The 27,832-nt window shown below is 43.3% G+C and overlaps 1 protein-coding gene across 2 annotated transcripts in view; it reads right to left on the bottom strand.

The window, feature by feature from the left end:
* OS9 (OS9 endoplasmic reticulum lectin) overlaps positions 1-27,832 on the bottom strand; it is an 85,108-nt gene that overhangs the window by 31,808 nt on the left and 25,468 nt on the right. For both annotated transcript variants that reach the window (XM_068267420.1, XM_068267419.1), the window contains exons 4-12: positions 27,381-27,457; positions 21,095-21,193; positions 20,780-20,981; positions 20,540-20,686; positions 12,351-12,484; positions 8,543-8,588; positions 6,374-6,462; positions 2,392-2,610; positions 389-584 (exon numbers count right to left, since the gene is read on the bottom strand). In XM_068267420.1, the coding sequence (XP_068123521.1) occupies positions 389-584; positions 2,392-2,610; positions 6,374-6,462; positions 8,543-8,588; positions 12,351-12,484; positions 20,540-20,686; positions 20,780-20,981; positions 21,095-21,193; positions 27,381-27,457 (1,209 nt within the window). The remainder of the gene's footprint in view (positions 1-388; positions 585-2,391; positions 2,611-6,373; positions 6,463-8,542; positions 8,589-12,350; positions 12,485-20,539; positions 20,687-20,779; positions 20,982-21,094; positions 21,194-27,380; positions 27,458-27,832) is intronic.

Here is a 27,832-nt window from a genome sequence, read left to right on the forward strand (position 1 = left end):
AAATTGAAAGATTGCCTTTTGTTTCTCCATGAGGGCCCATTCACACTTGAAAGTGCAAAACCTGCATGCGTGATTTTTCAGCAGAAAAAAAATCACTGAAAACTGCGGCGATTTTTCCGCAATCACGTTTAGCGCTTCTATAGCACACACTGGAAAAAAAAAATCGCCTGAAAATGGTGCAAGCGACATGTTTGTGTTTCGCAATTTTGGGTCGGTTTGCGGTGATTAGCGCAAATCGCCCAAGTAAGAAAGGGCCCATAGGGTTTTATTATACTAGTGCTTTTTAAAAGCACTAGCATTTGAGCTTTTTGCCGAAATCGCGGCAAAACGCTCTAGTGTGAATGGGCCCTAATGGTGGAATTTTATGCTGAGTGTTTAACACACCTACCAGTTGGTGGATTGACAGCAGGTTCCAGGTTTTGTGCAGAGTCGTCTTTGCTGTCAGAGTCTGTCTCTTCTCCCTTACCAGCTGCAGCAGTGTCCAGTTTATCTATTAGCTTGTTCAGTGTAGTGGCGAGAGATTTAGTTGCTTGCTTCCGGTCAAACTCCCCCTTTAGGCCTTCGGTCTCTAACTCTTCTTGTGCCTAGAACAATGAATGTTTAAAAGCGCATGAGCCGATATAGGGTAAGGAAATCTGCAAAAGCGTAGCAATTTGACAAAGACATAAAAAAAATAAAATTAAGAGATCTAGGAGGGCTTCATTGATTACTCCATTTCAGATTAGTACAGCGAGTGCAAAGACTCGCTACACTGATGTAGACCTGAGGCTTAGACAAAGCCCTAGGGGCATAGATTCATGTCCTCTGGTCAATAAGGGGTTAAAAGTTAAATTTTCTTTTACTTGATCTCTTTAACGGCTGATGAGGAATGCAAATGTGAAATTTAAAAACCACTTGCTTTGGTGGCTCCATCGCCATGGAAACAACCATACTGCATTTTTTTCTCAGGCCTTAAGGTGCCCATACATCACACGATGTATGGGCAGGTCGACCAAGTAACAGATCTCTATCTCTCTTGGATTGGATCTGATTGGAGATCTGTTGCTTGCTCATACACCGCAGGCTGATTCCCGATTTCGGCTTGAAATCCCTTGAGAATCGGGCCTTGTGATGCTGCACCCCCCACCCTCCTTGTTGTACTTTAACTTTCCGCGTCTGCTGTTGGCTCCATCCGCATTAGCGCCTCCTCCCTCCCTCTCTCCATGGTTGCCAGCATATACATGGATGCGTGTGTGTTTGTGGGGGGGGGGGTTCTGCCATATTCATCCCGATACTGCACGTGGTTACAGCCATGCACCTGATGGAGCAGGTCGGTCCTACACCTTGCAGCATTGTCATCCAACTATAATAATTGAATCGGATGGTCGATTGGCTAACAAGTTGCCTGATGTATGGTCACCTTTACGCTTTTCTTCCAGGGCAGTTTACCCCCAGGCAATCTTTTAGAAAACTTGCTTAATTTACCTGCTGGACTCTGCTCCAGACATTAGCTCAGCTTTTGCATCTGTCTTGACATCTCTGCAATAAACTGCAGGTGAGCCAGTGGTGTAATAAAGCCATCTAGTGGTCATTCGTTGTAAATCCAAGGCTTGTGATCACTGGTGTTCTACACAGCAAACCTACTGCACACATTTGCAAATAAAATGACCAAATATCCCCACTCCCTTCATGCAATCACTAGAGCTACGTACACACATACGACAACGATCGTTCGTTTTGAACGACGAACGAACTTTTAATTGACGAAAGAACGACTTAAGTAAAGTTAGCTTTTAAAGGTGTGTAACGATCTGATCGTTAGACCGAACGTTACATCACGTAAAGCAACTATTGCGCTTGCACATAAAAATGAAAAGTTCCATGGAGAAATAGTGAAATGCGCATGTCAAGCCTAGTACGAACGACAGTTTCCAACGATGTACTACTTTTGCAAACGATCGTCGTTGGAAAAAATTGGCCAAGCTAGATCGTTCATTTTGAACAATCTAGCTCGTCCGTCGTTAGACTTAATGGTCGTTGGCTGCTTTTTTTTTTAAACGATCGTCGCTTGAAATGATCGGGGAACGATCGTTTCAAACGACTATAGTCGCATGTGTGTACGCACCTTAAGGATAGTCAATGAGATGCAGATAATTCAGTGTTGATGCAAATATTTATGCAGCTGGAAAAACAGACCAAATAGCTTCTGCAGCATTTAATTGGTCCATTTTCCAGCAGCATAAATGTACATAAATATTTGAATTAATTTTTCATTGACTATCCCCCATCATTCAATTATTGCTGGCCAATGGAACTCAAGCCAAAACAGGAGTTAGATTCCACTGGAAGATACTCCTGTATACATCTTATTGCCCAGTCTGGTCAAGTCATTTTAAAGGAGCCAGTGACTACCTCATCTATAATATTGTTAAAGTCCTTCTCCATCTCAGTTTTCACATTTTCCTTCATTTGGGACACGTCAGACTTGGGAAGGAGGATGTGCTCCAGCTCTTTCTCAAACTCCTGCATGAGCGCCTGTTCATCCTCATCCTCTGCATCCTTTACTCCATCCACAGGACTGGAATCCCCATCACTCTGCACCTCGTTATTCTCAGCATCCTGCTTCTCATCCTGAAGGAACAGAAATCATGACTTCACTGCGCTATATCCAATCCCGTGCAATAAATATGCAATACACTGGCAAACTTCCAGTGCCCATATATTTGAACTTTCTATGAAATTCTATGTTTATCTGGGAGGTCACCTTGCATTTAGTTATACAAAAAGAAACGTGTGATCTCCAAGTTTTGTCTTTACCAGAGGTGCTCATGCTTGTATAGATTTATACACAACTGGATGTGTGCAACATACTGGCATAGCGTACAGCAGTGTTGTCCAACCCTGTCCTCAAGGCCCACCAACAGTGCATGTTTTGTGGAAATCCACAGAGGTAATTAATCAGCTCAACTGAGACACTAATTACCTCACCTGTGCATGTCTGTAGTTTTCTGCAAAACATCTACTGTTGGTGGGTCTTGAGGACAGGGTTGGGGTGTACAGCACTCTTGCCTTTGGGTCCACAATTCGAATCCCAGGGGACTATCTACAAGGGATTCCTTTAGGCACTCCAGTTTCCTCCCACATCCCAAAAATATACAGATAAGTTAATTGGCTTCCCCTAAACTTCTCCCTAGACTACAATGTACAAAGGACTATGGTAGGGGTAGGGATTAGATTGTGAGCTCCTTTGAAAGACAGTTAGGGACATGTGACATGTGGTGGTCGGGACTTGTGACGGTGGTGGTGGTGACATGTGGTGGTGGTGGTGGTGGATGCATTTTCCATCAAAAAGTAACTTTACCTAATGGAACCACATTATGAAAAACATATATCCTAGTCCTCCTAAACAATATTAATGATTTATAAAGCACCAACATATTCAGTAGCGTAGAAACCCCACCGAATGGGTAATTTAAAAGGTTATAAAATATCTCTGGATGACACTAATCTCAACCAGGACTGCAGTGTTGCTCACAGGTAAAACCATGTTTGGGCAGCAGTAATGTGTGTGAGCAGTATTGGAGAAATACACAAAACATGTGGTTGGTTTTTAATCCTGGGTTTTTAAGGTCACAGACCTTAAAGTGGTCCAACAACCAGCATTTCAACTTTGCACTAAAGTGGTCCAACACCCAGCATTTCAACTTTGCACTAAAGTGGTCCAACACCCAGCATTTCAACTTTGCACTAAAGTGGTCCAACACTCAGCATTTTAATTTTGCACTAAAATGTCATGTTTAACCCATTCAGTGAATTTCTGCTTTAAAAAAAATCTGGCATAATAGTTTCTAAGCTGTAAGCAATCTTTTCAGCGTTTCTGCAGCCGCTTGCGGCTGCGGATACGCTTGGTCAATGTATCTCAATGGGGTGGGTCACACCAGAGCAGGAGGCGTTTTGCTGAAACGCATACTACCGGGGTGAGGCATTTTTTGGATTGCGGAGGCGTTTCTGTCTCCAATGTAAAGTATAGGAAAAACGCAAACCGCTCTGAAAAACGGCAGTTCAGAGCGGTTTGCCAGGCGGTTTTGTTACAGAAGCTGATCAGTAACAGCTTTACTGTAACAATATATGAAATCTACTACACCAAAAACTCTCCTCAAAACTGCAAAATGGTAGGTGAAACGCTACAGAAAAATAACAAAAAGCGTTTCAAAATCTGCTAGCATTTTGCGGATCTGCTAGCGGGTTTTGGTGTGCACCGGGCCTTAAAGCAAAGTTGAAATGCTGGGTGTTAGACTGCTTTAAATCTTGCAGCTTACCCAAGCTGCTTGTACTAGTAAAAATAACACACAAAAAAATCCCCACCAGGTTTCTGAATTGCTTGTTTGCAGCTAAAGTGTGCAAAACTAATTTGGATAAGTAATTCTTTTAATAAATGCAGCTAGTCCTGGAGTCGGAGAGAAGTTCTAGTTGTGTGTACAAGGGAGAATAAAAACATCAGAAATGAATTCACTCCCCTCTCAGCAGTCCTTGCTATATTTGGACATGGCACAGGTTGCAAGTTTTTCCCACCTAATAGACCATTGTCAAAAAAAAAAAAAAAAAAAAAAAAAAAAAAAAAACAGGCTTGACAGGTTTATTACATTCTTAAAGTGACACTGAAGCAGAAAAAACCCCCCCAAAAAACAAACTTATGATATAATGAACTATATATGTAGTATGGACAGTTAAAAACATTAGTTGCAAAGAAAAAGTCATTTTTTTTTATTTTCAGGTATATAGCTTTTTCTATAGCATTGCATCATTCTATCATATCTGCAATTTACAAACCACACTGTATTTTAATCTATAAAACAGAGCAGGGTTAATGACCCTTTCCACTTCCATGCAGTAAAAATCTTAGCTGAAGCTGCCTGTCACTGTTTCTTTGAAGTAGAAGTGCCTCAGAAAACAGCGCTCAGAGAAACTTTTGCATAGATAACATGTGAAGTTTCTCAACTCTTTCTGTACTGGAAACAATATGAGACTCATATCTTTGCTACTAATGTTCTACTTCTTAGCTGTACTACACATACAATGCGTTATTTTCATTAGTTTCTTTTAACTTCAGATTCCCTTTAAGGCTTTGTTCACATTAGCATTTGCCAACGGAACGGCCATACGGTTCCGTGGTCAGTTCCGCTGAACGGACAACAAAAATGCAGTAGGACCCAATTTTCCAGACCGTTTCGTTCAGTGGAATGGAAACAGAAGGTTTTGCAGCACAATAGGATCCTATGCAAAATGGATGTTTTACAGCACACTGGCTGTAAAAATTGACCGTTTTCCCAGATCCAGATGGCCAGATCTGTACAGCTGGCTCCGGAAAAAAAAACAACGCAGATGTAAACCGGGCCTAAGTGTTCCCTACCTCAGAAAAACTCTCCCATAGGGCTGGAAGAGAATAGTAAGGCTAAGTTTACAGTTGGGAGCAGCAGTGCAAAGTAACTAACTTAAAAGGGGCACTATGGCGAGAAATTGCAAAATTAAAAATATGTGCAAACCTATACAATGGTTAATTTGCATATATTCAACAGTGTTGCTCTGGGAGGCATCTCAAGCTCACTCCAACCTGAATTATCGCAAATTCTTTCTGTTTTAGGAAAGCAAACTTTTGTTTTTCTATACAAATAAAAAGTACATTTTTTTCCAGAGTAAAATGAGCCATAATTTACTTTTCTCCTATGTTGCTGTCACTTACAGTAGGTAGTAAAAAAAAAAAATCAGAGAGAAGTGACAGGTTTTGGGCTAGTCCATCTCTTCATAGGGATTCAATTTCAAAAGTACTTAGTGAATGGCAGTTGCTCTGTCCAACTGCCAAAAAACTGCAGCGAGCAGCGAAGCTGGCCAGTATCATTGTTTATAAAGATATTCCTTGCAAAGTATTTAAAGAATAAAGGCCTTGCTGAGAATCCCCTATGAAGAGATGGACTAGTCCGAAACCTGTCACTTCTCTCCAATTCTACTACCTACTGTAAGTGACAGCAACATAGGAGAAAAGTAATTTATGGCTCATTTTACTCTGGAAGAAACTTACTTCTTATTTGTTTAGGTTTGCACATATTTAAAATTTTACAATTTTTAGCAATAGTGCCCCTTTAAAAGCAGAAAGTCACACAGCAATAGTAAGTCTGTGCGACATTCAGAGTGATCCAACAGATTACAGTATCCCAACGCACTTGCTTGCTTTACCAATAGCAGTGAAGCATGCATTTCATTCACTGTGTGTAATGCAATGTGCAGCAAGACTCTTCCATTGCGTGTTTGTTTTTAAATGAAATGCACCGCAATTCACACTGTGAACCTATCCACTTTGGTTCATCTTTCAAAAACACATGACCCCCCAATGACATACCTTTTTATCAGGTTTCTTTAAATCTTCAATAAACTTGATCAAGTCTTCTGGATTTCTAATGATGCGGTACCGGAGAGTTTTAGGTGTGCCTGGAGAAATGGAAAAGTACAGTTCTACAAAAAATAGCTTTTACAGGTTTAAGAAAATTCTGAAGAATATAGATTTAATTTTTTAGATGTTAAGCTACATATATTTCAAGTATTTAAATATTCATCCAGCTTACCAGTACTTTTTTGGCATGCAAACATGACACTTCTAGTTAAATACTTAAAGGACAACTGTAATGAGCAGGATATGTAGAGTACAATATTTCTTTTAACCTCCCTGGCGTTCTGGGTAATGCGTACATGAGTACGCATTACCCTTTTTGTTAAACAGTTTTTTTTCCCGCTTGCTGTAGCTAGCGTATTGCTAGCTACAGCAGTACGCCACGCCGTCCGCGTCCACCCTCCCAATCCCCGCCGGCCATAATTACGAGTCCGAGATCCCGCGAGAAGCGTGACTTCCTATCGTCTCTTCTCCCGTCGCCATGGTGATGATCGGACATGACATCATGGGGAGCTCCGATCCTTCCCATTGCGCAGCCTGGCGGTGATTCGCCAGGCTGCGCTAGGCGTTTCGGGGGATGGATCGGCGGCGATCGGACAAAACATGTAGCTAGCAAAGTGCTAGATAGATGTTCTGAAAAAAAAAAAAAAAAAAAGTAAAAAGACCCTCCAGGGGCTGAGCAATCCTCCTTGGCGTACATGGACGAGCTGAGCTTGTTCATACCGCCAAGGAGGTTAAGCAATACCAGTTGCCTGGCTGTCCTGCTCCTCTAATACTTTTAGCCATAGACCCTGAAAAAGCAATGTAGATGATCAGGTGTTTCTGAAAAACTTGTCAGATCTGACAAGATTAGCGGCATGCTTGTGTCTGGTGTGATTCAGACACGACTGCAGCCAAATAGACCAGCATGGCTGCAAGGCAACTGGTATTGTTCAAAAGCAAATAAATGTGGCAGCCTCAATAGCTCTCTCACTTCAGTTGTCCCTTAAGAAAAGCTTCCTATTGCTATAGCCAGCAGCCAAGACTAAACCAAATGGAAGACAACAATGTTTGTTTTGAAACTACTTACAAAAAACATTTATACAAAATTGTAACACGTAACAACAAAATGTAAATAAAAGCAGTACTGCATACATTTTGAACATGAATATAACCTTGTATGTATGAAACGCAACTCCGTTCATTTCTAAGTAGGGGGACCGTCTGTAGTGTACAGTAAGTGGCTTGCATGGTGCGCATGCATGGCATTTGCTTGGACCTGGATCTTTACCTTTATACCTTGTTTTTCCCATGGTTTTATATTGCCTGAGTGCATTCATGTGGTATTATGTATTGCACTGAAGTGGGGGTGAGCTTGCATTATCTTTTCTCATTTGTTGTACTGTTACTGGTATCTGAATCATTCAATTTAGACAGGAAACAAGTTGTTGCCCTGCAAAGTAGTGGCGTAAGTTGTAACTTGCAAAGTATATTATATTTATATGTGTAAATGCAGTGTTCTCCCCAGGCTTGCTCTTTTAGCCGGGTGCTCCACCCAGCTAATATTGGTGAGCACCCAGCTGTCATCAGCTTGCTTCCTCATCCTCCTCCTGTGCTGTAAGAGAGAAGCACTGGGCCTGCACTGCCCTGTCGCACCCAACATGGTTGCTTTTCATGCCACCTGGCTGGAAAAGCATTCTGGGGAAAATACGGATGTGGATAATTTTAACAATTGTATACCAACTCAATTGTACTAAATATTGCAAGGCTAACTGTGTGTGGTATTATAACAATGTGGGAGAAATTTGGAGGAAAAAAAAACCAAACCTCCCCTTCCCCCCCCAAAAAAAACACAGAGCTGGATCAGCGCATACCAAGATGTACAATGCACAGCCAAGCCAACATTCTGCAGAGTCAATACATTAATTGTATGGCTTGCAGATGAGCTAAAGAACAGTATTGTATGTAAAGTGCTCTGTCTATTTGTAGGTATTCAGGCAGGGGGTTCCCTGAGAAATTAGCACGTTTTGGGCCTCTAACCAAGAGGTAGAGAAAGGCTGCTTATAACTATTAGAAAATATTTGTGAATTTGTGCACCACAGTTGGTTACAACAGAATTATCACGCCATAAAGTGTACTTGCCTTGTGATCCATCAGGTGGATTATTTGGACCGGAAAACATTCCTTGCTGCATAAAGAACCATAGAAGAAAATCATGTAAAATGCAGCAAAAAACAAACAAAATTTCTTTAAAAAAAAAAAAAATAAAAAAAAAAAATCGCAAACTTAAAGTATACATTTAAAAAACAAATACAAAAAACACAAATTTATGCTGTGCTGTACAGACATTTCATAGATAAAAAGCTCCTCAAACTATTGCATAATCATTGTCTGAGGCCCGGTGCCAGGTAAAATTCAGGCCCAGCTCCCATTAGAGAAAAAAAAAAAAAAAAAAGTCCATTCCCGGATCGGAACGTAACAGATGGGAGTGGCTCCAATGTTAACCTATGGATCCGTTCAAATCTGTCCAAACGGATCCGTTCACATCTGTCCATTCAAACGGATCCGTTCCGGATGATCCGCTGAACGGCCCACAAGTTTAGTTCTGCAACAATTTTTCCGGACCGCTAAGCCCAGCTGAATGAAAACGGAAGTGGAAGCACTGCATTGGGGGCAATGAGAAAGCGGAGCGTTTCTTCACACTAGTGAAGAAATGGACCGTTCTAGACAGCAAAATCCCCTCTGGGGGTGGGGGATATGGGGAAAGGGAACGGAAGCAGTGGAATGGAATAAGAGTGGCAACGGAGTGAAAACGGATCCGATTGACAGATCAGATCAGTTTTCACGGATCTGTTTGCCACTTCAATGAAAATGTGAACTGGGCCTTACTGTGGCTTCCACTAAGAACTCCGCAGGCACACGTGTGGAGGAGACACTAGAGGAAGGTTGGATCAGATCCAGAAATGGAAAAGAACCTTCTCTGTTCCCTCCTACCCTCCCACATCCACCACTACTCAATGCAAGAAGTCCGTAAGGCAGTCTCAGTCTTTCAGTGGAAAGTGGTATAGAAATGTTGCCATTTACATACAGCTGCATTTAAACGTTAACTTTTGCTTTAAGTGAAAACTGTATCTAACTGCATGGAGTAACACTCAGTCCTGAATCTTAAATTGTGCCCATCTATTCTAACCTCACCAAGCTACTGCCAATGGCCAACTTTCACTGTCACTGCCCACCAATCCTGGGGTGGCAGCATCGGTATTCCTCTCCCTTTAGGTTCCCTATAAAACCCTTTATTCAAACAGAGTAAATGTCTAATACTAGGTACATACAATGGAATGTTCTGACAGATTTACTGTCAGATCGACTATTTCCAACATGTCCAATCTATTTTCTGTTTACTCTTATGGGGGGAAAAAAAAGAAAAAAAAAAAAAATCGATCGAAAATCAGACCGGACATGTTGGAAATAGTCAGAATCTGTCAGAAAATTGCATTATGTGTACCTAGCATGAGGGCTCGTTTCCACTATCGCGAATCTGCATGCGTCCAACGCATGCAGATCCGCACATGTAATACAAGTGGATGGGCCTGTTTCCACTGTAGCGTTGTTGAGGTGCGTTTTTTTCAGCGTGAAAAAAACGCACAAAAGAGCCAACGATTTCGCCTGCGTCGGGAATCCGTGCGAATCGCCGCTAATGTATTTAATAGTAAAAACGCATGCGTTTGTTACATGCGTTTTTACCCGCGATTTCGCACCTTTTTCAATTTTATTTAGCCCTGGCAGTGTCATGGTTAATTTCGCATGGCACCCTGCCATGCGAAATCGCAGGCGAAATCGCGGGTAAAAACGCATGCGGAAACTCATCCGCATGCGTTTTTACAAGCGTCGGAATGCGGCCGAAATCGCGTCGCAATAGTGGGAACGAGCCCTAAGAGACAGTTTCCTTGAGGTGCAAATTAGTGCGTTTTTGTGGGTGGCATACAAAGTCGCACAGCAATTAATTCCTCTGGGCTTGTTTCCACTAAATGCAAAATTCGCATCCAGAAAAAAAAAAAAAAAAAAAAATTATAATCAAACAAAAACAAAACACCAAGGAAAATAAATAAATAAAAAACCCACACAACAAGATGGTTACCATTTTTTGGATGTCAGATGCAGAATATTTGCGTGTGATTTTTGCATATGCAATCAATAACAGCAATAGTACTTTGAAAAGTTTTCATATATATGTGTACGTGTTTTAGCATGAAAATTGTGCATTCAAAAATGTGCATAATTTGCATGCTTCCCATGGAAAAGTAGTTTAAAGAGACACTGAAGCGAAAAAAATATTATGATATTATGATTTGTATGTGTAGTACAGCTACGAAATAAAACATTAAGATCAGATACATCAGTCTAATTGTTTCCAGTACAGGAAGAGTTGAGAAACTCCAGTTGTTATCTCTATACAAAATAGCCATTAAACTCTACGAATTTCAAAGTCGTGGAGAGGGCTGTTTTCTGACTTTTATTATCTCAGCTGTTAGTGAACACATTACTTTTTCTCTGCCAGAGGAGAGGTCATTAGTTCACAGACTGCTCTGAAAGAATCATTTTGAATGCTGAGTGTTGTGTAATCTGCACATATTATAGAATGATGCAATGTTGGAAAAAACACTATATACCTGAAAATAAAAATATGAGAATATTTTCTTTGCTGCTAATCTTCTAGTAATTATTCATAGTACACAACCAATTCACTATATCATATTTTTTTTCGCTTCAGTGTCTCTTTAGGCGATGGTGTCATTTTATTTCCCTGAAGTTATACATTAAAAGGACAACTGAAGTGAGAGGTATATGGAAGCTGCGATATTTGTTTTCTTTTAAGCAATACCACTTACCTGGCTATCCTGCTGATCCTCTGCCTCTAATACTTTTAGCCTTAGGCCACATACAGACATCAGACCATAGTCTTTGGAAAATGAAAGATCACAGACCAATCTTACCACCCTTCCTGTAGTATAAGAGCCATACTCTACACAGTCTTTTCTATGGAGCTGAACTCCCCATCAGACATAAATCATTGCAAGATGCTGCACACACAGATGCTGTACAGACACAAAAGATCAGTATCTGCAAAATATCTGTTCCTGCCAAAAATCTATTCCTGCAAATTGCAATGATAGTCTATGAGATCTGCAGATCATCATACACACATGATTTAACTGACATTCATCTGTAGATCTGCAGATCTGAAAATCCATCCTGGTGGATCTGATCTGCAGATGAATGTCAGTTAAATCATGTGTGTATGATGATCTGCAGATCTTATAGACTATCATTGCAATTTGCATGAATGGATTTTTGGCAGGAACAGATCTTTTGCAGATACTGATCTTTTGTGTCTGTACAGCATCTGTGTGTGCAGCATCTTGCAAAGATTTATGTCTGATGGGGAGTTCAGCTCCATAGAAAAGACTGTGTAGAGTATGGCTCTTATACTACAGGAAGGGTGGTAAGATTGGTCTGTGATCTTTCATTTTCCAAAGACTATGGTCTGATGTCTGTATGTGGCCTTAGCCCCTGAACAAGCATGCAGCATATCAGATGTTTCTGGCATTGTCAGATGTGACAAGATTAGCTGCATACTTGTTTCCGGTGTGATTAAGATACTACTGCAGCCAAATTCAGCAGGGCTGCCAGGAAACTGGTATTGTTTATAAGGAAATAAATATGGCAGCCTCCATATTCTTTTCGCTACAATTGTCCTTTAACCAATAAACTCCTGTATAAAACTTTTGTGGGGATTGGTTATACCCACAGGAAGTGCAAAATCTGTTTTTGAATAACGAATGACTATAGTTAATTATCACAGGTATGTGGTGCATCCTCTCTCTTCAGAAAGGTTTAGTTCTGAGCTTTGAAAAACACACTCAGCAGGCACTATTTACAGCTACTTTACCATAGGATCAATGTCTGGGCTCTCCATTTCTGTGTGCTGCGATTTAATCATTTCATCCCATAGACTTCCCTCAGTGTCTTCATGCTCCTGTTTCACAGCACTTTCATCTTCTGCATTTGTAGATTCCTCTGCAGCTGAGAGCGTAAAAGTGTTACAGTCAAGCAAGAGCCACTAGCAAGCCCAACAGCATCCCCTCCATTACAGCTAAACTATGTAGTCTAACAAGAAAGCTTCTACAGTATTCTAGCTTTATTACTGTCTCAGAAAGATCACAAGACAGTCTAACTTCATAAGCATGGGAGCATGGATATTTGCCCCCCCCCCCCCCCCCCCCCTATTAACCAACAATCTCGATAACTATGTTGATGATAATTCCAGAGCAAGTTGATTCACTTTTTTGTGCTCTCTCTCTCTTGTTGATATTTTTCTCTGTTTAAATAAAGACTACTGTACTTTCTTTGGAACTCCATAGGGTTCTCTTCTTAAAAACAAAATTTTCTTGCAATAAAAACCTAGAGAAAGGAAAGATCACGGTACTTCACTTGCTTCTGAGCTCTCCGCAACGGGAGGTCTTGTGTAAAAAAAAAAAAAAAACAAGGAGATATTCAGAATCAGAATCACGTTTATTTCGCCAAGTACAACGGGGGTTGTACCCGGAATTATATTTGGCTCAGACAGGGTCGGAGATGGTACAAACACATGCATGCAATCCAACATGTACAGTCAGGTACAGTAGTACAAGTAGCATATACCTATATATACACAGCACACTAGCTATAATGACGGACGCGTGGGGGGAGTCTGGAGAGCTGTGTGAGGGGAGCAGCCGGTGGCCCTCTGCCGGTGGCCCTCTGCCGGTGGCGCTCGCTCAGCTCCAGACGCCCCTCCGTGTGTCCTGGAGAGAGTGGACAGCGAAAGAGAGAGAGAGAAACAGCAGGATTAGCTAAGAGACTTAGGAAGGAAAGAGAAAAGAGAAAGAACAGAGAAAGAACAGAGAAAGAACCAGGGCAAGAGGAGAAAGAGAGGCAGAGTCGTCCCCCCCCCCCCCCCCCCCCCAGGGCTGCAGGATAAGAGGGAAAAAAAAAAAAAAAAAAAAAGCATCCCAGGGTCCGACAAAACAGTCCAAACAGAGTCTATCCCCGTGGAGAAGTCGCCAGGAGTAGATCGCTAGTCCTCCAGGCTGAGTGGTGGGTGGTGGAGCAGGCTGACCGCTGGTCCTCCCGGCTGAGTGGTGGGGCAGGCTGACCGCTGGTCCTCCCGGCTGAGTGGTGGGGCAGGCTGACCGCTGGTCCTCCCGGCTGAGTGGTGGGGCAGGCTGACCGCTGGTACTCCCGGCTGAGTGGTGGGGCAGGCTGACCGCTGGTACTCCCGGCTGAGTGGTGGGGCAGGCTGACCGCTGGTACTCCCGGCTGAGTGGTGGGGCAGGCTGACCGCTGGTACTCCCGGCTGAGTGGTGGGGCAGGCTGACCGCTGGTACTCCCGGCTGAGTGGTGGGGCAGGCTGACCGCTGGTACTCCCAGCTGAGTAGTGGACGACACGAGCCTCGGCAGTGACAGATGACCCTGGTAAGGCTGGGGGCCGCGGCTGGCAAAGACCCACTACCACGTGGGAGGCCCGGCAGGAAGCGGCGGTGGTCAGGCCTCCTGCCCACATGGAGTGGCTGAGGGGCTGGCTCGGGGCAGCAGCCGGGCAGCACCGAAAGTGCCAGTGCCCAAGAAAAAGCTCGAACAGCTGATCAGCTGTCGGCCCGCAGGCGGTTTGTGTAGCCCGGCGCACCGACCCGCTGGAGGCCTGCATGGCATCGTCCTCCGTGGCTGGAGTGTGCGGAGGATGCTGGCCTCTCCCCTAGGAGCCTTCCTGGTCATCGGGCCTTCAATTCCTGCGTGGGGTCGGCGCGGAAGGTGTCCCTAATTGTCCGGGGGCAGCGGCGGCAGATCAGCGGAGCTCCGTGCTTGCTAGACTCCATGCTGCATGAGAGCTCCCGAACAGCTGATCCTCTCATCTGCCTTCCCACCCGCGGTCCGTGGCTGTTGCATGGCCAGACTGACTCCGCCGATGTCCTCCGCCTCTTACCCCAGCACGAGATATGAAGCCAGAGGCGAGTGGAGGGAGAGACCTCAAAACAGTGGAAAAGGCCGGAGCCCTGTGGCCGTGGCGTCCGAGTCCGGCACCATCTTAGTAGTATTTTCCATGGAAGTCATTATTAATAGTAAAAAAAAATAAAAATGGATTTGCTTATCAGATGGTAGCGGCATATGAATATCCAGAACTGAATAAGCTCAAACTGCACTTTCTAAGCATGACTCTACTCTGTGGAGTTTTAAAGAGGGGCTGTCAGCCATACTATGCCAGGTTAAAAAAAAAACCAACAACATATAAAGTAGATAAATACTAGCTCTACTTACATAACATGTGTATTGCACAGTCCAAGTGTTGATTTCAGTGAACTTTATACAATAAAAAAAGGTAAAATGGAGAGAATTCTGTTCGCTGGCAGGGGCCATCTTTACTCCCTCCAGCTGAAGCCAATGATGAGGCAATTTTCTCCCTTCCTCCCCCCTCCTCCCCACGCCAATAGCAAGCGTCGATTGTAAATGCAGGGAATCCCTAAGGAAATGGTTGCAGGGACGGGGATCCCCATGGATGCGATGTGATGTGGTAATAGCAGCCACTGCCCACATGAATCGGTGGAGATGCCTGTCGGGCTGGAGTGTGGGGAGGGGGCAGACACGGACAGTCATGGGAGGCAGCCAATGAGAGGAAGAGGAGTGAGAGTGACACAGGCTGCAGCCAATCAGGCTGAACTAGCTGTGTCTGTGCAGAAACCCCCCCCCCCCCCCCCCTGCACTGCAACTTCTCTTTTACCAATTACTGGCTGCATACTAAGGAGCTGGGGACATGAGGATTACTCTCTGCAATAAAAAAAAATAAGATTGATTTTAAAAGTTATGCATTGCCTTTTTTGCATTCCTTTTATATGATCAGCAGATAGAAATAGAAAATTGATTTTGTTTTTCATGCCTAACAGTTACTCTTTAAAGGACAACTGAAGTAAGAGGGACGTATTCACAGTATACAATAGGAGATGGCAAAAGGCACTACAACTGCTAGTGTGGCTGAGTGGAATAAATACTTCCCTCAGATGTCCGGAGGACCTGGCCAGGCGGAATTACACGTTCCCAATGCGTGCTCAAAACTTGAAGAAACACTAAGGGCTTGAGTCACAAAGCCGTGCAAACTGTTTAGCACGGGTATGTTAAACAGTTAGCACATGAAGTGCTATTCGTGGACTTTTGCGCGCGCAAAGCGCCACGATTCGCGCTATCGCAAACTTTTGCGTGTGCAATTTGCGGCAAATTGCGCTCGCAAAAGTCCGCTATCGCGCGAATTGCGGCACCCTGCGCGCGCAAAAGTCCGCGAACGGCACTTCATGTGCTAACTGTTTAGCATACCCGTGCTAAACAGTTTGCACGGCTTTGTGAATCAAGCCCTAAGTATACAGTCCATGAAGAGAAGAAAACAGTTCGGGACTTGCATTCCACATGTAAAAAAAGCTTTAATACTTCCAGCTTATGAGAATCATCAATACAAGCATAGTAATATTTCATAAAATTCCTACGGGATACTTATAATGCTGTGGGGTCAAGTGGGGGCGGTGTGAGGCCTGACTACCGTTTCGCTCGATTGAGCATCTACCACAAATAACTAGGCTGTGTATTTTTTTCCTTTCTCTGCCAGAAAGAGTTAAATATCAGGTATGGAAGGGAGTTTCTGTCCGGGTCGGGTGCAGGTCGGACCAAGTCAGACTTTAGCAACACCCTCACTGATAAGGAATTACAGCCATAAAAAAAAAGAAAAAAAAACACTTTCCTGACAGGAAATGGCTTCTGAGAGCAGGATAGAGATAAATAGAGTCAATAATTCATAGATTTTAGCTCTGGCATACTTCAATTAAGTTGTCATTGAGCAGAGACAATGAAACCGCAAAAACAGTTTTAAATCTAAAATAAAACTGTGGGATATCTAAAAAAAGTCACTTTTCAAAAGTCATGAAGGACAACATCTTCTGGCATGCAGTGTGGCAGGCCACGCACTACCACCACGTGCACTTCAAACACCAGCAGCTGCTGCGAGAGTCAGTGTCGACTGCATATACACCGGGGGTTGGAGGCAAAGGGTGTTGCAAGGGAGCAGCCCTCCGAAGGCAATTAGTGCCTGCTCCCCCCTCTAATGGCCCACATCATTTGTGAACCTCCCTTGGTTTGTTTTGTATATGTTAAAGAGAAACCGTAACCAAGACTTGAACTTCATCCCAATCAGTAGCCAATACCCCCTTTCCCATGAGAAATCTATTCCTTTTCTCAAACAAACAAAAACAAACAAACAAACACAGAACATTTATATCGCGCTTTTCTCCTGGCGGACTCAAAGCGCCAGAGCTGCAGCCACTAGGATGCGCTCTATAGGCAGTAGCAGTGTTAGGGAGACTTGCCTACGGTCTCCTACTGAATAGGCGCTGGCTTACTCAACAGGCAGAGCCGAGGTTCGAACCCAGGTCTTGTGTGTCAGAGGCTGAGCCCTTAACCATTACACTATCCAGCCACTGGATCATCAGGGGGCTCTGTATGTCTGATTTTGGGTAAAACCCCTCCCACAGTGTGATGTCAGCGCCTCACAGCACTGAGGTTGTGGCATTACACTGTGGGATCCTTGTTGCATTGTGGGAAATAACAGCTGTTTCCAACTGCCAAAAATGCAAGCAGCATCTCCGTCCAGTGACATCACCTGCCAGCAGTAAAAATGTCACCATGTGATAAATGTCAGAATGTAAATCAGGGAGAGGAAAGATTTTACAATGAGCAAACACTGACTAAATCATTTATAATTATTGTAAAAATTAAGCATTTTTTAATTACATTATTTTCACTGGAGTTCCTCTTTAAAGGACAACTATAGTGAGAATAATATGAAAGCTGCCATATTTATTTTCTTTTAAGCAATACTAGTTGCCTGGCAGCCCTGCTGATCTATTTGGCTACAGTAGAGACTGAACACCAGAAACAAGCATGCAGCTAATTAGTCAGTTCTGACAATGTCAGAAACACCTGATCTGCTGCATGCGTGTTCAGGGTCTATGGCTAAAAAATATTAAAGGCAGAGGATAAGCAGGACTGCCATGCATTTTATATTGCTTAAAACGGAAATAAATATGGAAGCTTCCATGTACCTCCTTTTAGGGCTGGAACCCACAAGAGCTTTTTTTGAGCATTTTGGCAGCGCTGCGACACGCTAGCGTTTTGCCAAAACGCTCAGCTGATGTTAATGGATGGGGCAACTTCCACAGGAGCGTTTGCGTTTCTGGGAAACGCAAACGCAGGACCTGCAGCATTTTGGGAGCGTTAGCGATTCAATGTAAAGTATTGAAACGCTAGCAGAAACGCTCAGCAAAACCTAAACTGAGCGGTTTTGCTAGCGTTTTGCGGTTCAGCACACTGTAACAAAATTAAAAATAATTCACAGGACCAATCAGGATAAAAACGCGAAATGCAAAACGCTACACAACCGCTGAGCAAAGAAATACACTGTTGCAAAACGCGACCGAAAACGCGCATGAATCCGCTTGCAAACCGCTCAGACAAAACGCTAGCGGTTGCGTTTTGCGTTTGCGGATTTCAGTGGGTTCCAGGCCTTACAGTTGTCCTTTAAGGAATATTTGCTCAAATAAAAAAAAAATAAAAAAACGTACACAGACTTGCAATCCATATGATTTAGGCACTGAGCAACTACAGGATCACAGGAAACTAGTGACACTTGACTCGGTATTCATGCCTCCCTCCCCCAGGATATTAGAGGACTCAGACCACACTAATGCTGGATACACACTGTGCGTTCTCGTACTCGATGCGCCCGTCGATTCGCATCGACTCGATTATTTCCAACATGTCCGATTCGTGTTTCGATAGATCGTTAGGTCGATTTTGCCTACTTTACATGTAAAGCGACCTAACAATCATCGAAATGCGCTCGGAAATCGACGCAAATCGACGGGCGCATCGAGTGCAGGAACGCACCGTGTGTATCCAGCATAAGGCAGGTTTACTGAAACATGACTGGTCCAGGCTGGAAGTAGCCAGGTATGGAATGTTGTGGAACTAGGCCAGTTCATCCTTGTGGCCTTGGGCTTTAATTTAGCTCAACAGCATAAAGCCAGAAACAGGTCATAGGTTTCGGCTATGGATGATCAATGAGATGCAAATAATTCAAAGTTTGCACATTTAGGCAACTTAAAAACAAAACAAGAAACAAAAACAATACAATCCAAATTAACTAAAGGCTGAAAGTGGTAAATTCAGGGAGACGAGGGAGGCAGGTAGCAGTGATTGTGTGCCTGGGGAGAAGCACACATTTGCCTCAAACAGTGGGCAGAAGTGGTACAGTACATAGAACAAGTTTTCAGAGGCTGACGACACCACAAGCTTGTCTTAACAGTTGCCGCCTTCACGAGATTGATCTCGGCAATAGCTTTAACAGGTACAGTCTTGCCAAGATCCATCTTGTTAATGATAGTTGAAGACTAATTACTATTACAAGCTTGGGTGAGCACAGATATCTGTCTACACTTCCCCTCCACCCTCCTCAGTCTTCATCAGGTGCCCGCCAGTGAACAGTCGCATAGAATGTGGAGGCTGGGTTAAGATTTCAGATCTGCTGCTACTGCAGGGTACCAAACTAGGCACAAAGTGGACTTTAAAAGAAGAGAAGTTTCCGATTTCACTGCATTTCCATTGACACCACACTTCCACATTTCAGCACAAGTCTGCCTATCCTTTCTTTTATAAAATGGGAGGGGCATACAGCAAGCAAGACCATGGTCCTCCTTAGGGCCCTTTTACACTTAAAGAGACACTGAAGCGAGAATAAATCTCGCTTCAGTGCTTAAATTCAGCAGGGGCATGCGTGCCCCTGTTAAAACGCCGCTATCCCGCGGCTAAACGGGGGTCCCTTACCTCCCAAATCCCCTCAGTTCTTTGCGGGGATCTTTTCCGCATTGAGGCATGGCTAATGGCCGCAGCCCTGCCTCACGCGCGTCTGTCAGCGCGAATCTCCGCCTCTCCCCCGTCCCTCTCAGTCTTCCTTCCCTGAGAGGGGCGGGGGAGAGGCGGCGATGCGCTGCTGATAGACGGCGCTGAGAGGCAGGGCTGCAGCCGTTAGCCCTGCCTCAAGAGCAGCAAAATCTACGACCAATTTGGTCGATGATTTTGCAGGGGGTGATTTGGGGCTTAAGGGACCCCCGCTTAGCCACGGGATAGCTGTGTTTTAGCAGGGGCACACATGCCCCTGCTGAATATAAGCACTGAAGCGAGATTTATTCTCGCTTCAGTGTCTAATCAGTTGCTCTCAGTTAAAATGGAAAGAAAACTGATTTCCAAAGTAATACCCATGTTTTCCTATGGCACCTTTCACACTTAACACGTTTTAACTGAAATCTTCTTCCCAATGCACTGCTATGGAAAAACCGCGTACCAACGCGCACCAACTGATTAAGTGTAAAAGGACCCTAACAATATCAGTCTAGCACAACATACAGTAAAAATCTGTCTAAACTGTTTACAGCCTATGCAATTATGCTACCTGCCTTTGTCACAAGGTAATGCCACCTGTGAACGTCACAGTTCTCTTCCTAATATAGCTTTCCCAATTGTACTTTTCCCTGGGAGAAGGAGCCACTAAAGCCTACAAAGAAAGCTATACCTAGGATGGGGGATACTTCATACTGGGCGTGCCTCTGGCTATTTATTCTGGGGAGGTGGGCTGCCTAATACTGGGACATGTCTAGCTATCTATACTGGAGAGGGGAGCTGCCTATTACTGGGGGGCACAGCTTGCTACCTATACTAGGTTGGGGGCTACCTAATACAGAGGGCACATCTGAGAACAGGAGCGGTCATGCTCAGATGTGACTCAATACATTGGCCACCTCTCCAATAGCAATGCTCCGAGCACTAGCAGGCACCTGCATGGTGCACGGGAGCAGCAGACAAGTGGTAAATTCATTGCCTTCAGCCTCCTGTGTGCCAAGGGGTGCCTTGAAAAATGTAAAAGCCACCAAGGGTGCCCTCACCTGGAAAAGTTTGAGAACCACTGAGGTAAGGCAAAAACATTAATCCACTCTTTACCGTTTCACCTACCATTCTCTTGCTGATGCTCCTCTACAGATTCCACCACATTTGATTGCTTTCCTTGATCTAAAGAGGATGGCAGGGTGGGGGGCAGGGTTTTAAGGTCAAGAGATTTCAGTTCTTCTGACAGCTCCTCCACTATGCGCTTTGTGTCAGCTAGACGTGAGGAAAAAATATAAATTACAGTACCAGGTCTGCCCATACAATGGCTTTAGGACATGTGCTCTTCAAAAACATAAACATACTTACAGACTTTTGCTTTAAAATACTCCACATATTGCTCTGGGCTGAGAGCAGGATGACACCTTATGGACTGTGGCATGCCAGAAGATGGAGGGCGCAGGAAGGGATGGTTGCAGATACGAGTGGTGTGTACAGTGAGCACATACGTACAAGACTGTGGCTCATCCACACGAGCAATGTAGTCTCCAGAACCTTCTTCACATACAAACTGCAAAAGTAGCACACATTTTCTCATAACCAAGCTGAATTCCCACAACACACGCAGTGCACTGCTTCATTCACAATGTGAACTGTAGATAAGACGGTAATTGTTTTCCTTACCCTGACTTCAGTTTCTCTGGACTTCCCATTCAGATCACACTTTGAACCATTCACGTACATTTGGCTGTGGTAACGCTTGAGCTTGTGGTGCTTAGAAGCCTAAGAAAAGGAAATGACAAGAGGAAAGTTAAGAATTAGAGGGTATAGCACAGAGTCCATGAGTCATGCAGAGGTGACTAAATGTGCAGGGAGATAATATATGGCGACAGGTCAACAAACTAGGCATGTTAAGACGGCTGAGCAGCTCCTGAAACTGCCAGGTTCATCACATTCATAGTGGAGAAGAGCGCTGAACAATACCACTTGCCACTTTAGTTTCAGATCACAATCTTAAAGTGGACCCAATGTGACATGAGGAGATAGGCATGTGTATGTACAGTGCCAAGCCTACAAATGTCTAGTCTTGGTTACTTTTCTATTTCTGCATTTATTTTCTTCTATTTCTGTCTGAAAGAGTGCAGGGGTTAGATAAAAAAAAAAAAAAATAAATTATATATATATATATATATATATATATATATATATATATATATATATATATATATATATATATATATATATATATATATATATATATATATATATATATATATATATATATATATATATATATATATATATATATATATATTTTCATTTATTTTAGCTTCAGTGAAAGACTTAGTAATTTGTGACATTTCTGCAATTCTGCAATTTTTTTTTTTTAGAAATCTGGGATTTTTAAAAGTAATTTTCAGGATTAGAAGGATACATACAATTGTTTATTTCACAGTTAATCCTTGGACTTCCTTTAAGCTGCAATTAACAGTTAATTGTATGCTTACTTCTTTTTTTTGCTTTAGACTTACAAGACAAAAAAAAAAAAAAAAAAAAAGGGAGAAAAAAAAAAAAAAAAAAAAAAAAAAAAAAAGAAAAAAAATTAAAAAAAAAAACCGCAACTAGGTTTTTACTTCTGTATCCCTGCAAAAATGCCCAGTTTACTAAATAGTTCTATAATTTTAGTATTAAAAAGTCAGCACAGATAAAAGAGGAATAAATACAGTCAAAACTTCACCATGGTGATATTCCAACCTCACATGGTCTCATGGCCAACCATCACCAGAAAAGAGTAATGCTGGGAATACACGAGTGGAAGCCGCCGGATCCCCGCCACCGTCCCTGCGAGCGCTTCCTTATCTTCCGCTCGATTCCCCGCTATTGTCCGCCCGCGGGGATCGAGCGGGAAATAGATCTGGCGAGTCATCGGGCTTGTCGGAAATTATCGATCCATCAGCGGCTTTATTGATAAGGGCGCATCGACCAGTGTATGCCCAGCATAAGAGGGGCTTACCAGCTGCCAACAACCCACATTATAAGTTTGTATGTCTTGCAATCAGTGGTAATCCTAACGAACCTCAAGCAGATATGGATCCAAACTTCCACAACTCTGTATCTGCTTGCGGTTCGTTAGGATTACCACTGAATGTGAGACAAACAACCTTATAATGTGTGTTGTTGGCAGCTGGTAAGCCCCTCTTACTCTTTTCTGGTGATGGTTGGCCACGAGACCATGTGAGGTTGGAATATCACCGTGGTGAAGTTTTATTGACTGTATTTATTCCTCTTTGATCTGCGCTACCTTCTTAATACTAATTTTGTGGACTTTGGACATTGTTCATTCTCGGCAGCGATCATATGTTCTATTTCCTTGGCGCTGATAAACTGTTTGCTAGTTCTAGAATTTTAATTTTCCTGCCCAAATCAGAAAACAAAAAAAACAAACAAAAAAAAAAAACAAAAAAAAGTTTCCTTAACTATTGTGGGAAAAGAAAAAAAAAAAAGATGTAGTCTTCCCAATAGGAGCATATACAAAAAAATAAAATGGCGGTACGCTGTGGTCTCGACTCCCATTTCTGCCTAAAATCCACATCTATAGAGTTTGTATACTTGCTTAGGCTTCCTCCATGTGCTATGGTTTCTTCCTAAAAAAACAAAAACCTACTGCCAGATTAACTGGCTATCCCCAAAACTGGCCCTGGAGTGTGGGAGGGATATAAGATTGTAAACATTTTTAGCGATGTGTGGATTACCCAATGCACTTTGTATTTTGAAGATGCATATTGCTTTAACCTCCCTCATCACTCTGTGGTGCAAAAATACTCAAACTAAATGTATACTTTATTTAGGGGATTTAAGAGGCACTGGAAAAATATTTAAGGACCACTATACATTTCCCTGAAAACACATATACATTTCTCCCTAATGCACTATAAATTACTTTTTCCTACGTCACTATCACTTGCAGTAGGTAATAAAAAAATCTGACAGGTTTTGGACTACTCCATCTCATGAGAGATTCTCAGAATTTGATTTAAAAAAGCACTTTATAAAGGCTCTTTATAAAAGATGATGGTCTGAGCAACTGCCATCGACAAAGTGCTTTCAGAAATAAAACCCTGAGAATCTCCCGACTAGACCAGACTAGTCAAATCTCTATTCCATAGTCATACAGTGGTTTGCAAAAAGTATTCAGCCCCCTTGAAGTTTTCCACATTTTGTCATATTACTGCCACAAACATGACTTTTATTGGAATTTCACGTGAAAGACCAATACAAAGTGGTGTACACGTGAGAAGTGGAACGAAAATCATACATGATTCCAAACATACAAAAAAAAAAAAAAAAATAACTGCAAAGTGAGGCGTGTGTAATTATTCAGCCCCCTTTGGTCTGAGTGCAGTCAGTTGCCCATAGACATTGCCTGATGACTGCTAATGACTAAATAGAATGCACCTGTGTGTAATCTAATGTCAGTACAAATATACCGTAGCTGCTCTGTGACGGCCTCAGAGGTTGTCTAAGAATATTGGGAGCAACAACACCATGAAGTCCAAAGAACATTTCTCAGATTAGAGGACAGTGACATGGGAAATATGTAATTTATAGTGCATTTTACTCTGGAATAAATGTACATATTGTATGCATTTAACATTTTACAGTTTTCCATGATGCTGGTCCTTTTTAAAAAAGACAAGTCTGAACAACAGTTGTGTGTGTTTCATTACAGTGTTCTCCCCAGGCTCTTTTAGCCAGGTACTCCACCCGGCTAGTTTTGGTGACCACCCGGCTGTCATCAGCTCACCTTCTCCTCTGCTGTATGCAGAAAGGCGCCGGCCCTGCATTCTGTTATCACGCCGCACCCAGCTACTTTTTCATGCCACCCGGGTGAAAACATTTTCTGGGGAGAACACTGCATTAACATGACTAGGTTCATGTCCACTCAAATTACACCTGAGCTGCATAGTATTTGACTTTACAGAAATTGACTGGTTACATATTCTTCACTTTAAAGAGACCCTGTAACAAAAAGAAACCAAAAAAAAAAAAAAAAAAAAACCTCTGGGGATACTGTACTTACCGCGGGAGTGGGAAGCCTAAGGGTCCCAATGAGGCTTCCCCATCCTCCGTAGCTTGAGGAATCCAGCGCTGGTTCCCCCGAAACCTCCTCGACAAAGCTGACAAGCAATATTTACCTACCGTGATCCGGCGCAATAGCGGCTCTCCGTTTGGGCTAAGGCGGAAACAGAGCCCGATCAATCCGCTCTACTGCGCAAGTCCTTTGCGAATATGATCACGCTCAGCTATTTTTACTTTAGCCCGCAAGTGCGCCTGCACTGGATCGCGGTAAGTACTTACCTCGCCGCTGTTCAGGGGGTTACAATGCTGGATTGCTGGGACACCGGAGGATGGGGGGGGGGCCTCATTAGGAACCTGAGGCTTCCCCCTCCGGAGGCAAGTATCCCCTGTGGGGGTTTGTTATGTTACAAGTTTTCTTTAAGGCTACCTTTCCATTTGATGTGATCAGCTCAAAAAAGCAAGTTTTGCAAGCACAAAACGCTCAACTGCTATCCAATTGCATGTGAAAAAGCATCCTAAAAGAGGATATTGTGAAGAGAAGTTAGAGTCTAAAAACTTTAGAAATGTTATTTCTTGTATTTCTACCCTATTTGTTTTACATTTTATTCATCATCATGTTAGATTTGTCACTGACAATTCTGTATTTTGTACATTTGTGTATACCATTACCTGCATTATTATGTTTCCCCTGTTTGTTTCTTATTTTATACAGCGCCATAGACTATGTTGGCGCTTTATAACTATGTGTCCAAATTGGAACAAGAGAGAAGGAAGATCTACCCAATGCAGAGAGCCAGATAACAATATAAGCATTAAACTATTAAAACAAAAAAGTTCCCCTGGGGGGTACTCACCTTCGGGTGGAGGAAGCCTCCAGCTCCTATCGAGGCTTCCCCAGTCGTCCTGTGTCCCACGGCGGCGATAAAGCTCTCCGGACAGTGAGGATGTAAAATATTTACCTTCCCGGCTCCAGTGCAGGCACAGAACTGGCTCTCCACTCGGAGATAGGTGGAAATAGCCGATCTCTGTCAGTCCGCTCTACTGCGCAGGCGCAAATCTCCTGCGCCTGAATAGTAAAGTGGACCCGACAGAGATCAGCTATTTACGAGCGGAGAGCCGCAGCAGCGCCCCCACTGGAGCCAAAAAAGCTAAATATTGCACAGCCTGACAAAATGTCAGCTAGGTGTTCCGTGGGCTGCAGCGAAACCGCCGTGGGACGCCTCAATAGGGTCCAGAGGCTTCCCCCTACTGAGGTGAGTACCCCCAGGGGAACTTTTTTCCGTTACAGAGTCTCTATAAGGTGGCCACACACAATACAATAAAATTATCCAATTTTATGGCAATTCGATAAAAAGCATTGGTTGTATAGAATTTTTTTTTTTTATCATTCACTGGAGGAATTTTCTTTGTAGCAATTACATTTTAAAAATTGCATGGTGTGTGGTCACATTTAAAGTGGGAAAGGGGTTAGGTGTTTTTTCAGCTTTCATAGGCAAAGTTCTGATGCAGAAAATGTGTACAACTGCCAAACCCGTAATAGGAAGTCAAGAAGATAGATGGAAATTGTACCATCCTTACAAATAGGGAAAAAACTAAGCAGTCACATCCCTCCCCAGTCTATTCAAAACCAAGAGCTTTTAATATGGTGAAGTTTGTGTGAAACACCATCTGGCTAGGGAGCCACCTGCGGCAGTGTTCAGCCATTCCTGGCGATTGGAAATACTGTATTAAATCGAGTAGAAGTCTAGACATTTAGGTCTGGTTCACGTCATTAAAGTATAGGGGTCGACTTATACACGAGTCACTGGCAACACTGAGCACACAGAGTTGTGTGTGTAACAATAGTGAAATTCACATTTTCAGACATTTACCCAGTGGCAAGTGATACTTTGAGGGAAAAAATGCCAAGAAAACAGATCTATAAGTCTTGGCCACAACAATTAAAGAAAGGGGCATGGGGGAAATACTGGCAGCATAAAAGGGAGGGAATAATTGCAGCACTTGGGGGCCTGGAGGAGGTATTGGCTGCACTTAAAGGGATACTGTAGGGGGGGGGGATGAGTTGAAGTTACCCGGGGCTTCTAATGGTCCCCCACAGACATCCTGTGCCCACGCAGCCACTCCCCAATGCTCCGGCCCCGCCTCTGGTTCACCTCTGAAATTTCAGACTTTAAAGTCTGAAAACCAAAGCGCCTGCGTTGCCGTGTCCTTACTGCCGCTGATGTCACCAGGAGGGTACTGCACATGCCCAGTATGGTCTGTGCCTGCGCCGTACGTTCCTGGTAACATCAGGGGGGGTGAGGACACAGCAACGCAAGCGCAGTGGTTTTCAGACTTTAAAGTCTGAAATTCCAGAAGTGAACCGGAGGCGGGGCCGGAGCATCGGTGAGTGGCTGCGCGGGCACAGGTTGTCTGCGGGGGACCATTAGAAGCCCTAGGTATGTTCAACTCATTCCCCCGACCCCCCTCCAGTATCCCTTTAAGGGACAGGAGAAGTTAATGGTTGTAATACTGTATGCAGTGCAGTCATTAACCCCTCCTGAGCTCCAAGTGTAGCCATTGACTTTTCTGGATAGATTTATACTTTAGTCGAAAAAAAAAAACACAGCTTAAGAGGGTTACATATTGGAGTCGATTTACACACAAGGTCGACTTGTATATGAGTATATATGGTAACGATCGATTTCTGCATCGCCGAAGTACTGCATTTTTGCTATGATTCCAGACTCATTGACCTGAACGCAAGCGCTCTGGATCAATCAGCGATGAATGCAACGCTGCTGTGAACTCACTCCCATAGCCTTCGCTTTCTAGACTACTAAACGGAATAAATACTACTGAAAGCTCTCTAGTGGACTCTCAGCCTCAGACAGATGAGAAGCCAGCTGACCTTTGCAGTCTCATTGTTCCAGTCAAACTCTGACTGATAGTAGCCCAGGTACAAGATGTCTCCTTTTACTTCAGATTCTGAAATACAAAAATTGGATAGAGTAAAGTACAAGCCTTCATTTTTCAGCATACATATAGCATGACAGAATATCAGAACGTAAATGTGATAAAGTATCCGAGTAAGAAGTTTGTGCTGGGGGGTGATCAGGGAGGCACGCGGTTCGGGCTGCACATGCGCAATAGTCCGCGACTGAGCCAAGATGCAGACTTTACCAGCTGAGAAGACCAGTAAGACAGAAGGCGCAGACAAGATGACAGGGGGTAGGAAGAAGCCCCAGGAAAGTAAAAATCATTTTATTCCCTTCGAGACTGGTACACTTTAAAGCAAACCAAAGCGGACAATATAGCAAAAAAATCAATACTTACCCCTCCAGACCCATAAGCACGTCTGAG

This window comes from Hyperolius riggenbachi, chromosome 2 (assembly GCF_040937935.1).
Source record: "Hyperolius riggenbachi isolate aHypRig1 chromosome 2, aHypRig1.pri, whole genome shotgun sequence".
Taxonomy (NCBI): domain Eukaryota; kingdom Metazoa; phylum Chordata; class Amphibia; order Anura; family Hyperoliidae; genus Hyperolius; species Hyperolius riggenbachi.